A 12,633-nucleotide genomic window follows, 5' to 3' on the forward strand; every position below is an offset into this window, starting at 1 on the left:
ACAAATATGTCCTACTTGCCTGCTCTGTGCAGTGATTTTGCACAGAGCATCCCCAATCCTCCTCTTTTTGCGTTAACAGCCAGTGATTCTGGCCCTTCCCTCCTGCCAAGTGCCTCCAGAGCAAGCATCTCACCTCATTGGCTCACTAGCTGTGATTGACAATGGTTCAGCGAATGAGGTGGGAGAGTCCCTGGAGAGCATAGGCTGTTGTGCACATCGCTGGATCCTGATGGGGCTCAGGTAACCGTTGGGGGGGTCTGAGGGGGCTGCACGCAGGAGGTTTTTTTATCTTCATGCATAGAATGCATGAAGGTAGAAACCTTGAGATTTACAACCACTTTAGCCATTTGATTGAGAGAACAAGCAACTGTGACAGTTATCATTCACAGCATGCCTTGAATGTAGCTGTTTGGGCAAACAGTTACATTGGTGGGTTTAGTTCTGCTTAAAAGTGGTTCTAAAGGCAGAAGGGTTTTTTTAGCTTCATGCACAGAATGCATACATAGAGCCAGGTCTCTCTCTCTCCTCATTGGCTCCTGCTGCTGTCAATCACAGTCAGCCAATCAGGAGAGAGCGGAGTCAGAGCCGAGCTATTGGGGACACTCAGCAGGGGGGAGGGGACAGGATCACCAGCGGTGGACCCAGAAAGAAGAGGATCAAGGCTGCTGTGTGCTAAACCGTTGCGCAGAACAGGTAAGTATAACATGTTTGTTATTTTAAAAAAAATAAACCTGTAGAATTGCTTTAAGATGTTTTATCACCACAATCTTCATTTAAACAAGATACTTCAAGAGTAAGGTTTTGGAGTGTTCATACAGATAATACCACATGATTTAACTTGGTTTCCACAGACATTACCCCTAGGTTTTAGCATGATTGTCATCATGTCTCAAGTAAAATGCAATCTTCCCTCTTAAAGTAATTGCTGATTTAACCAAGGTGACAAGGGATGTAATTCTTCAACTTGGTGTAATTGAGGGTAGTGCTGAGATTTGATCCATCTATGGGCAAGCTGATTGTATCTAAGTCTATCCATCGATCGACTTGGTTACAAACAGCATGTTGGATTTTCAGCATGCCGTTATTGCCAGCAGCTAAAGCCACTAGCAACAGTCATTGTGTTCTCCCCTTGGCCCAACATTGATTCCCCCCCCCACCCCCATTCCCCAGTAGAAAACAATGGCTCAGTTGGAGGGATTCACTGATACTGACTGAGTTGATGGGGGAATTGAACATAATTTAAGGCCTGCCTTACTAGTACCTTTTTATATGTTTTAATGAAGATTGTGATGATAATAAAAACCTCATAACTAAAGTTTTTGCTGTACATATTTTTCTTATTATTCTGTTCTTGTATATTATATTGCAAACTTGTTTTGGCTGGTTGCTTGTTTATTGATATAAGTAATTAATAGTTCACAACTGTCTGTAGTTTAGGCTAGGTTCACACTAGAACGTGATGCAGGAAACCCACGATCCGTGCACGTTTCCTGCACCGTGTTCTAAATGCACTGCAGTTGCGATCTGCAGCAAGTGTGAATCGGGGGCGGACTGACCATTTGGGCACTGTCCGAGAGCCCGGGGTCAGTAGAGGGCCCCGTGAGAGGCTCAGTCCATCCCCTGGATGTGCCCACAGCTTATATGCAGAAAGGAGATTTAGGCAAGCCCGAGGGAGCAGTGAGCCATGGCATTCATTCAAAGACGGTCCTTAACCCAACAGCAGGACCAGTATCTGCTCCTTTGTGCAAGGAGGAACAGCATGAGCACTGCCAGAGCCCTACAAAATGACCTACAGCAGGCCACTGGTATGAATGTCTCTGACCAAACAATCAGAAACAGACTTCATGAGGGTGGCCTGAGGGCCCGACGTCCTCTAGTGGGCCCTGTTCTCACTGTCTGCCACCATAGAGCTAGATTGGCATTTGCCATAGAACACCAGAATTGGCAGGTCCGCCACTGGAGCCCTGTGCTTTTCACAGATGAGAGCAGGTTCACCCTGAGCACATGTGACAGAAGTGAAAGGGTCTGGAGAAGCCGTGGAGAACGTTATGCTGTCTGTTACATCATTCAACATGACCATTTTGGTGGTGGGTCAGTGCCTCTGGGGAGGCATATCCATGGAATGACGCACAGACCTCTACAGGCTAGATAATGGCACCCTGACTGCCATTAGGTATCAGGATGAAATCCTTGGACCCATTGTCAGACCCTACGCTGGTGAAGTGGGTAGTGGGTTCCTCTTGATGCCTGGCCTCATGTGGTGAGAGTATGCAGGCAGTTCCTGGAGGATGAAGGAATTAATACCATTGAATGGCCCCCACGCCCTCCTGACCTAAATCCAATAGAACACCTCTGGGATATCATGTTTCAGTCCATACGACACTGCCAGGTTGCACCTCAGTCTGTCCAGGAGCTCAGGGATGCCCTGGTCCAGATCTGGGAGGAAATACCCCAGGACACCATCCTCCGTCTCATTAGGAGCATGCCCCGACGTCAGGCAGGCATACAAGCACGTGGGGGTCATACAAGCTACTGAATACCATTCTGAGTTGCTGCAATGAAATTTCAGCAAAATGGATAATTTTTTCACTTTGATTTTTGGGGTGTCTTTGAATTCAGTCCTCTGTAGGTTGAGGATTTACCCCCTTTCCTGACCAGGCTATTTTTGCGATATGGCTGCGTTACTTTAACTGACAATTGCATGGTCATGCAACGCTGCACACAAATTAAATTTACATCTTTTTTTCCCCAAGAATAGAGCTTTATTTCAGTGGTATTTGATTGCCTATGCGGTTTTTATTTTTTGCACTGTAAAAAAAAAAAAGACTGACAATTTTGAGAAAAAAATTATATTTTTAACTTTTCGCTATTTAAACATGTCCAGTAAAAAAAATGAAAAAAATTTAGGCCAAAATGTATTCTGCTACATCTCTTTGCTAAAAAAAAACAAAAATCATCCCAATACGTGTAAATTGGTTTACGTGAAAGTTAGAACGTTTACAAATGGTGATATATATACTGGAATTTTGTTTTTCTACTAGTAATGGCGGCGATCAGCAACTTTTGGGGGGACACTGGGGGATGAACTGACTTGATGTCACTGACATCCCCAGTGACACCAATACAGTGATTAGTGCTAATAAAAAGCACTGACACTGTACTAATGATACTGGACAGGAAGGGGTTAACATCTGGGGCAATCAAAGGGTTAACTGTGTGCTCTTTTACTATGGTGGCTGTGTGTGTGTGTTTCACAGTAAGCACACTGCTTTTATGGCTCTGCTATGCAGAGCCATACAAAGTAGTGTGCAGGAGCTGGTAGAGGAGAGACCTGTATTGTTTTCCTACAGGTCTCTCCCTGTTGGAAATCTTCAGAGATCGCCGGGTGCCGGTGGGGAATTACCGGCCGGAACTAGGTGATTGCCAGCCGAGGCGCCGGTAGGGTACGCATGTGCACCCCCTACCTGCAACTGCAAAATCATATATATATATATATATATATATATATATATATATATATATATATATATATATATATGATTATGCACACTCGCGCTGCTTTGTAGCAATATTTCTGTAGCAGTATATATGAGTACAAATATACAATTTAATGATAAAAATGTTGTCCACCCTGTAAATGATGAGACTATTTTCAAGCATTAGAGGCCCCACAAGCCTGCTTACTGGCAGGATGGGTCAAGAGTTACAATTTTGCAGGAAAAATTGTGAGGTGCACATAGCTTGGCTGTCTGTTTTTTTGGATTTATTTGTTTTGATATGTGGTGTACACTAAGGTAGCCTCTGCTTATATTGCCCACTGTTCAGATGGGTTTGTATTTGCACCATGCAGGTTTCCTTTTAAAGAAAACTTTTTTGTTCTTATCTGTTACCTTTTAACTTGTTATGGTGTTTCTGCTGAAGTGTTCTGAAGTCTAAAATGTTATTTTTTTCTAAATAACAAATATGTTATACTTACTTGCTTAGTGCACAGAACGGCCCCGATCATCCTCTTCTCGGGTCCCCAACCGGCACTCCTAGCTCCTCCTCTTTTTGGTGTCACCACAGGAAACCGCTTCTTATTGTGGCACACCTGTGTGATCAATTCTGAACCCTGTTGTTTGTGTCCTGGGCTGCATGTGGTGTGAATTGGCACATAGTGTCTGAGGCTGTGTATAAATGCATCTTCAGTGATGCAATGCTTGTGTGCCTTTTTCTTTATAAGTTTGTCTCTAGCTACTGTGAAGAGACTGAAGTTTGCTGCTTTATGCCATTCAGGCTAAACTGCATGGTCACACCAATAAAATGTTCTCTTACAGTATGTGCTCCTTTACACTGTAATAAGGCATGTGGTCGGAAAAAGCTCACTAATTTCCCATTGTCACATTTGCCATCTCCCTTTTTAATAACCAACCATATTGCACTGGTCGCTTATATTCTTGTTTAAAAAGTATGTCATTTTTAACAATGAACTTTTCTTATTTGGTCCTGTTTGGTCTTTTTAATTTACCATTGTGTTTATATATTTTGTTATCTGTTCGATACATATTTTAAAAATAATTTTTTTAATGCCTGTTAATCCTGCGAGAAATCTTGTCGGTAGACAATTGTGCTGCATTCCTATTAGTCACATTGGGGTTTCTTTACTAAAACTGGAGAGTGCAAAATCTGGTGCAGCTGTGCATGGCAGCCAGTCAGCTTCTAACTTCAGTTCGTTCAATTAAAGTAAAGTCCACTTTGTACCTACAGGTAAACCTATGATAAGGCTTACCTGTAGGTACAGTGTATATCTGCTAAACTTGCACTGTTTAAGAGATATTCACACAGCATGCAGCCGGTGATGTCAACGGCACATGTGCTCTGAATGGAAGGCATACCCGTGCCGTAGCTTCAGAGCTCCATGCCAAGGCTCTTGTGCTCATGTGCTGGAGTGATGTAATTGCAGCCCCAGCCATACATACAGCCGAAGTCTGCGAACCCAGAAGGAAACTGGGTGAAGATGGATGCATCTGGGAGCTTTGACAGTGCTATTCTGGAGGGCTCCATGTCCAGGTAAGTCTGTCCTAATGTGCTATTATGCGGTGTATATTAGTAAACTATGATTTAAAGTGTTACCAAACTGAAGACCCTGTATTCACTATAGCTGGTCTCCCACAGTACAAGGAACATGAAAATGCAATTATTTTAGTAAATATAAACTTCTAAATACCTTTTAGCATCAGCAGTTAGAGCAGTCCTGTGACTTCTATCAGTGTCCAGCTGAGCACTGGTTAAAGCTTGTAGAAGGAGTTTTCTTTCTGGTCTAGGAGGATGCAGAACCCCTGACCTCTGTCTGGACTGTACTGATTTCATGCACTTTCCCAAGAAAAAAAAAACTCTAGCAATACACACCAAACTGAGCATGTGCAGAGTGTCTCCACACGATATGTCTTATCAGGAGAAGGGGAGGATCAGAGAAGTCAGGATCAAAGAGCATTTTACACAGTGCAGGTGATTAACCCCTTAGGTTCCACAGTGAGTATCTCAAGCATGCTTTACTGCATGTACTGACAGATTTTACTGTAGTGGGTTTGGTAACACTTTAAACCTGCAGGGGTCTGATTTTTTTTTTTTTTTTTGTGGCCATTTACTGTATGACAAAAAACCTGGAAATTGCTTGGTTTCTTTGCAAAGCTGCATCAGATTTTGTACGTTCCAGTTTTAGCAAATCAATCCCATTGTTCCTAGTGACTATCTATATCAGTGGTTCTGACACTAATGATGCGGCTCTATTGCTCCTACTGACACCAGTGATGGGGCACTATTCCTCCCACTGACACCAATGATGGGGCACTATTCCTCCCACTGATGCCAATGATTGGGCACTATTCTTCCCACTGATACCAATGATGGGGCACTATTCCTCCCACTGATACCAATAATGGGAAACTATTCCCCCCTAATAGCATGTTCTGTTCCTGCTGGTCACAGTCCGACCCGCCTAAAGTTTGAAGGACAGTGAACTGGCCCTTTGTTTAGAAAGTTTGGAGACCCCTGATCTATATTATGGAAAAAAAAAAGGTGGTGTTCTTTAACCTTGTCTGAAGGTGGCAACACTCTTTCTCCCCTTTGCTTCACTGAATGTAATGCGGTGCACATCGTTCTGCATTACATTCTTCCCTGGCTTCCATGGGCAGGAATCTCTCACCGGGGACCCGGAAGTGACATCATAATGGCACTTCCGGGTCAGGACAAGAAGGGGAGCTCTCTTCCCTCCCCTCTAGCCGATGGCAGTGAGCCGGTCCCAGGCTCGCAGATGGGCAAACGGAGCCCGGGAGACCTCATGAGGGGGGTGGGGGTTTTGGGCACTGTGTGAAAGCATCGCCGCCCAAATGCTTCCACCTGATAGGTGAGCCCGCTGCTTGCTCGCAGCAGTGCTAAAGGTATAAAAAAACTTCCTGCCTGACACCTGGAACTACATGTCCCAGGCGTCAGGCGATAGGAATCGAACATCCCTGTAAAATGTTTCTGACATTCATGAGTGCTTGCCATCTCTCTCTTGATAATGCTTTCATAGCTTGATAGTCTCTGTAACACCTCAAAGTGCACAAAATCCCAGAGCTATGTACAGGTAACTTTAGTCTCCTACTGCAGAATTTGTGAGCAATTTCACGTAGTTGAACATTTATATCCGGATTAACAGATTCATCGATCACTTTATTTACAGTATATAATGGAAAAATATCTGTGTTCTAAACCTCGTTTTATGACTTAAAATATTTTATTGTACTACCTTTGCCATGCATGTTTTAAGCAGGAAATTATACTTATAATACGTATGTGTCATTTCAGAGCCTGGAAGATTGCACAGGTCATCTCACAGTGACGCCTATAGTACTTCTAGTGAAAGCCCATCTATTGTCTCCTCAGAACCAGAATATAGACAAGGTAAGATCTTTACAGCCCTGAATGGTAATTTGTTTTACTTTTTTGTACTGCTGAGGAAATTCCCGTCCTAAAAAAAACAAACTCCCCAAGATCTGTTAACAGAACATATATACAGTGGGGATCGAAAGTTTGGGCACCCCAGCTAAAAATTTGTATTAATGTGCATAAAGAAGCCAAGGAAAGATGGAAAAATCTCCAAAAGGCATCAAATTACAGATTAGACATTCTTATAATATGTCAACAAAAGTTCGATTTTTTTTTTCCATCATTTACACTTTCAAAATAACAGAAAACAAAAAAATGGCATCTGCAAAAGTTTGGGCACCCTGCAGAATTTATAGCATACACTGCCCCCTTTGCAAAGCTGAGACCTGCCAGTGTCATGGATTGTTCTCAATCATCGTCTGGGAAGACCAGGTGATGTCAATCTCAAAGGTTTTAAATGCCCAGACTCATCTGACCTTGCCCCAACAATCAGCACCATGGTTTCTTCTAAGCAGTTGTCTAGAAAACTGAAACTGAAAATAGTTGATGCTCACAAAGCTGGAGAAGGCTATAAGAAGATGTCAATATCCTCTGTTCGGAATGTAATTAAGCAATGGCAGTCATTAGGAACAGTGGAAGTTAAAGCAAGATCTGGAAGACCAAGAAAAATATCAGACAGAACAGCTCGCAGGATTGTGAGAAAAACAATTCAAAACCCACGTTTGACTGCACGATCCCTCCAGAAAGATCTGGCAGACACTGGAGTTGTGGTACACTATTCCACTATAAAGAGATACTTGTACAAATATGGTCTTCATGGAAGAGTCATCAGAAGAAATCCTCTTCTATCATGCTTTGGGGATCAATCATGCTTTGGGGTTGTGTTGCAGCCAGTGGCATAGGGAACATCTCACGAGTAGAAGGAAAAATGGATTCAATAAAATTTCAGCAAATTTTGGATGGTAACTTGATGCCATCTGTGAAAAAGCTGAAGTTAAAGAGAGGATGGCTTCTACAAATGGATAATGATCCTAAACACACCTCGAAATCCATGGGGGATTACATCAAGAGGCGTAAACTGAAGGTTTTGCCATGGCCTTCACAATCTCCTGACCTCAACATAATTGAAAATCTATGGATAGACCTTAAAAGAGCAGTGCGTGACAGACAGCCCAGAAATCTCAAAGAACTGGAAGACTTTTGTAAGGAAGAATGGGCAAAGATACCTCAAACAAGAATTGAAAGACTCTTGGCTGGCTACAAAAAGCATTTACAAGCTGTGATACTTGCCAAAGGGGGCAGTACAAGATATTAACTCTGCAGGGTGCCCAAACTTTTGCAGACGCCATTTTTTTGTTTTCTGTTATTTTGAAAGTGTAAATGATGGAAATAAAATCTAACTTTTGTTGACAAATTATAAGAATGTCTAATCTGTAATTTGATGCCTTTTGGAGATTTTTCCATCTTTCCTTAGCTTCTTTATGCACATTAATACAAATGTTTAGCTGGGGTGCCCAAACTTTCGATCCCCACTGTAATCTGTAAACATCATTAACATTATTTAAACACTTAACCAGGCTCAGAGTTTATGGATACACCATTTAGAGAGCCAAAGTTTCAGGTGGGTGAAATTCTGTTCCTTTTGTTAATTTTTACACATTACATTGCTTTGTAAACAGGCATGTACAGTATATTTAAAAAACAAATTTAACCTTTTAGAATGGTTATTAACTGTCAAAGCAGAGGCTTGCTTCCAGTATAGGCATTCACCCATTTCCAGAAACCTGGCATTGTCAGAAGTAGTCCATCGAGTCTGCCCCATTTTTTTTTTTTTAATTTATATATTTTTTCTTTTCTTTTTTTTTTACTGTTTTTGTCTGAGTAGAAATCTGTTTGTCCTAAGCTTGTTTGAATCCACTTACTATTGACTGATTCACTACCTTTGCTGGAAGTCTATTCCAAGCATCAACTACTCTCAGTAAAATAATGCATTATCCATAGTAGGATCTTTGGTACTTAAAGTAAAATTGTAAAGATGGCTATCATCTCTCAAAGTGGTTCTAAAGTTTTTGCAGTGCTTTTGCGTTAAAAAAAAAAAAGAGGCACAAAAAAGTTCAAGAAAAAATGCATCCCTTTAAATTCAGGGTCAGGGACTTTTTAAAATGCAAAATGTTGTGTTTTTGGTTCCATAGACTTCAATGGAGACACTGCAGAAAATGCATGCAGTGCGTTTTTTATGCGTTTTCACACTTTTCCCCTGTTTTTGATGCATTTTTTTGTTTTTAATTAGCCCAGCAAAAAGTTGGCCAAAAAACCCCCCATAAAAGCATAAAAAAGAAATGCATTGAAAATCCATCAAAAACACACGCGTATTGCATTTTGATATTTTTTTTTTGTCACATGACCTGTGAAAAATACATGCTAAATGTGGTAAAATCGCAGCAATATCACAGGTCTAATTGGCACAATAACGCAGATAAAATCACGCATTTTTGTCGGCCATTATCTGCAGCTTTTTTCCTATCGGCAAAATGCCGGCATAATTTTGGCCGATTATATATCCGTGCATCCCTATTTTTTACTTTCATGCATTCTGCGCTGTGTAGCATCCCCCCCAACGCTTATATGAGCCCCATCCCGATCCAGTGATGTACACGAGAGCCTCAGTTCTCCAGGAACTTGGACTCCTGATTGGCTGAGGCAGCAAGGGAGCCATTGGCTCCTGCTGCTGTCAATCACAGCCAGTGAGCCAATCAGAAGGAGGGGACAGGTCCAAGCCATGGCTCTGTGTGTGAATGGGCACGCAGAACCTCGGCTCTGGATCATGCCTGTTCGGGTGCCCCCTTAGCAGACTACCTGTGCAAAACCACTGTAAAGAGCAGGTAAGTATGACATGTTTGTTTTTTTTTTTTAAAAAAGCACTTTTTAGTATTACTTTAAAACTACTTTTTGACTAATTGTTCTGTACATTTATATATGTTATAAAAAGGAAAAAATACATACTGTATTGCAGCCAGTTCCAAGACAAGGTCATATAGCATCCAGGGTAAAAGGTTCCTCCTTACAATGTGTGAGCATCATGTGTTTGGCAAAAAATACTGCACTGATTTGTACACCTACCCTCCTAAGCATAGATTCCCTCTGCAAGCCAAAATTTTCCCCACACAAAAATGTAAAAATTCCCCTTCCTTCCAGTACAAATATCCCCCTACTGAGATCCCCCTCCCAGCACAAGTTTTTGTCCCATCCTCCCTCCTAACTCATCAATCACCCCTCCCCCAAATTTACCCTTCCAGTACAATCATCCCCCACATGCCATCTTCTAGCACATATCCCCAACTCCCCTTCTTGCGCATATGGTCCCCCCCCCTCCCCCGGAAAAAAAAAATACGCCTCCTAGCACAAGTCCACAAGTCCTCCCCCTGAAATCCTCCCTTCTTGCAAAAACATGTCCCCACCTCAATCCCCACTCCTAGCTCAAATCCCCCCTTCTAGCACATATTTCCACTGTCTAACAAACCCCTCCCCCCAGCACATATACCCCCTACCAACAAATCTTCCCACTCGAACTCCCCCTTGTAGTACAAATCCATCCCATCTACCCCTGCCCCAATCCCTCCTCCTGACATAAATTCTCTCCATATTCCCCCTCCCTCATGCTCTCTCTCCTCTGCCCCCCCCCCCCAATTCCTCCTTCCTAACAAAGATCTCTACCCCTTCCAACCCCCCCAGCGCAAATGCTCTAAACCCCAGCACAGATATTTTTTACTTCCCTTGCCCCAGTGTGTCCCTGGTACTATTCCCCTCTCATTCCCTTCCTCTAACTTACAGACCTATAAATGTAGTGCAGCAGATGGCAGTGGGATATTCTTACTCCCACCTTGACAAGTTAGAGTTGAAGAAGGAAACTTCCCTCTACTATTTTACTACTTTTGACAGACAGCCAGCAGAGTGCAATGCTGGCTGATGCAGTAGCAAGGGATTGGAGCATCAGGAACCCAGGGCACCTTGCAGGAGATGCAAGTTCTAGAGACACCACTGACTGTTGTAGTATATTGTGTGTAATATAATCTCTATGGAGAAGAGCAGTCTTGAGGGTGTGAACTGGCCCTCAAGACTGTACCTTCTATGAAACATTAGTAATAGATATTGCACTAATATACACAATATGTATAACATTGCACATCCATTTGCACCCAAAAACTTAAAAGATTTCTTCATATACAAATATATCAAAAAGTAAAATATTACTTGACACAATGGTTTAAACAAAAAGAGAGTTTTTTAACCTCCACAATCTTTTCTTCAGGATGAAGAGAGTCAATGCAAATTAATGTATGTTCAAGTCAATGTTATATATTTCTTAGAAATAATGAGCTTTTACTGTATATTTTGCCAGGGAGAAAATCTGAAGGATTAAAACGATACGATTCCACAGGAGTCCTTACTGGATCAGAGGAGTCAAACCGTGCTCCGCATCCTGGAAGGTACAAAACTTTATTTTTCTGGAAAAAAACAAATAGCACGTGCAGTGGGGAGTTTTTGAAGCCACTCTTGGGCTATTAGGAATACATTGCAATGGTGGCCAATGGCAGAATTCCTGGTTACCTCTTCTTGTACTATGGTTGAGAAACCCTAGAGTGTCACTCAAGCTTTCTTCCTTTTTCTCCATAAGAGTCATTGGCCCCATGCATAATCCCCAACCAAGAGGACCAGGTCCTTTTATTTTGGCACTTCAGTACAGCTGTTGATATAAAAAGATTTCTCTCTTTGTCTTTGTCTCACTTCTGTCCTTTAGGCTACATTCACACCAGCGATTTAGTCCAGTGTGAATTGAAGTGGCAGGAATCTTCTGATTCTTGCTGCGGTTATAAACAGCTAAGTGCGGCCACTGATCCCATTCAATACAATGATAGTTCACCGGCAGCAGTTCTTGGCTCTCTGCGCAGCCAATGATTCCTGGAATTTGAAATACTCCTGTCTCTTAGAACTTGGGTTTCAGCAGTCAAGCCTTCACAACCAGCAAACGAGAAGCAGGATGGAAGATTGTTCCATGGCATAACAGATCTGTACAGTCCGGTAGAGGCTACTGAGCATTGGCTAACAGACTGGCGAGGTTGGAGTACCACACTCTACACGGTGAAACCAGAGCTATGAGAATGACTGAAACGCCTTTAGATTTGATCCTTTGAAGTTGATGAGGTAAAGGTTTCAGTGGAGAACAAGCATAAATCGGGGCATACTGACCCCCCCAGCGGCACAGGGCATCCATTACATCCTTTATCAGATCCCAATTCATGGAGACAAATCTGCCCAGTTTTTTGTTTGTGAACAGATACAGTATGTCTCAAAACACCACTTGATGTTAAGCTCATTCCCCCAGTTCCAAACATTGTATGCTGAGAAAATATGCCTGCCGGTTTTCCACCCTGGGAATATGCATTGCAGAGATCTTTGGAGCATAAAACGCTGCCTAGAACAGGATAGACTATACCTATACCTCGGTCATTGCTGCAGCTCTTCTGGTGCCCCCACCTGATGATTGAATGTAAGTCAAAGCTGTGGCATTGTCTGATCGAAGCTTACCTTGATGAACAGTCAGAAAGGGGGTCCAGAGACGTAAGCACAGATGAATTGCTCATAATTCTAGATGTTGACTGGAAAATGTTATTCCTCTAATGACCAACAACCTTGAATAAACAGATGATCCAAATTTCTGCCCAA

The 12,633-nt window shown here is 42.3% G+C and overlaps 1 protein-coding gene across 4 annotated transcripts in view; it reads left to right on the top strand.

Moving 5' to 3' along the window:
• Nucleotides 1-12,633, top strand: part of PTPN13 (protein tyrosine phosphatase non-receptor type 13) — a 375,298-nt gene that overhangs the window by 229,785 nt on the left and 132,880 nt on the right. For all 4 annotated transcript variants that reach the window (XM_089670565.1, XM_089670567.1, XM_089670566.1 and 1 more), the window contains 2 exons: nt 6,829-6,924; nt 11,309-11,396. In XM_089670565.1, the coding sequence (XP_089526691.1) occupies nt 6,829-6,924; nt 11,309-11,396 (184 nt within the window). The remainder of the gene's footprint in view (nt 1-6,828; nt 6,925-11,308; nt 11,397-12,633) is intronic.

Source organism: Staurois parvus, unplaced genomic scaffold (genome assembly GCF_062004578.1).
Source record: "Staurois parvus isolate SC_StPar_1 unplaced genomic scaffold, SC_StPar_1.0 ptg000091l, whole genome shotgun sequence".
In the NCBI taxonomy this organism is placed as follows: domain Eukaryota; kingdom Metazoa; phylum Chordata; class Amphibia; order Anura; family Ranidae; genus Staurois; species Staurois parvus.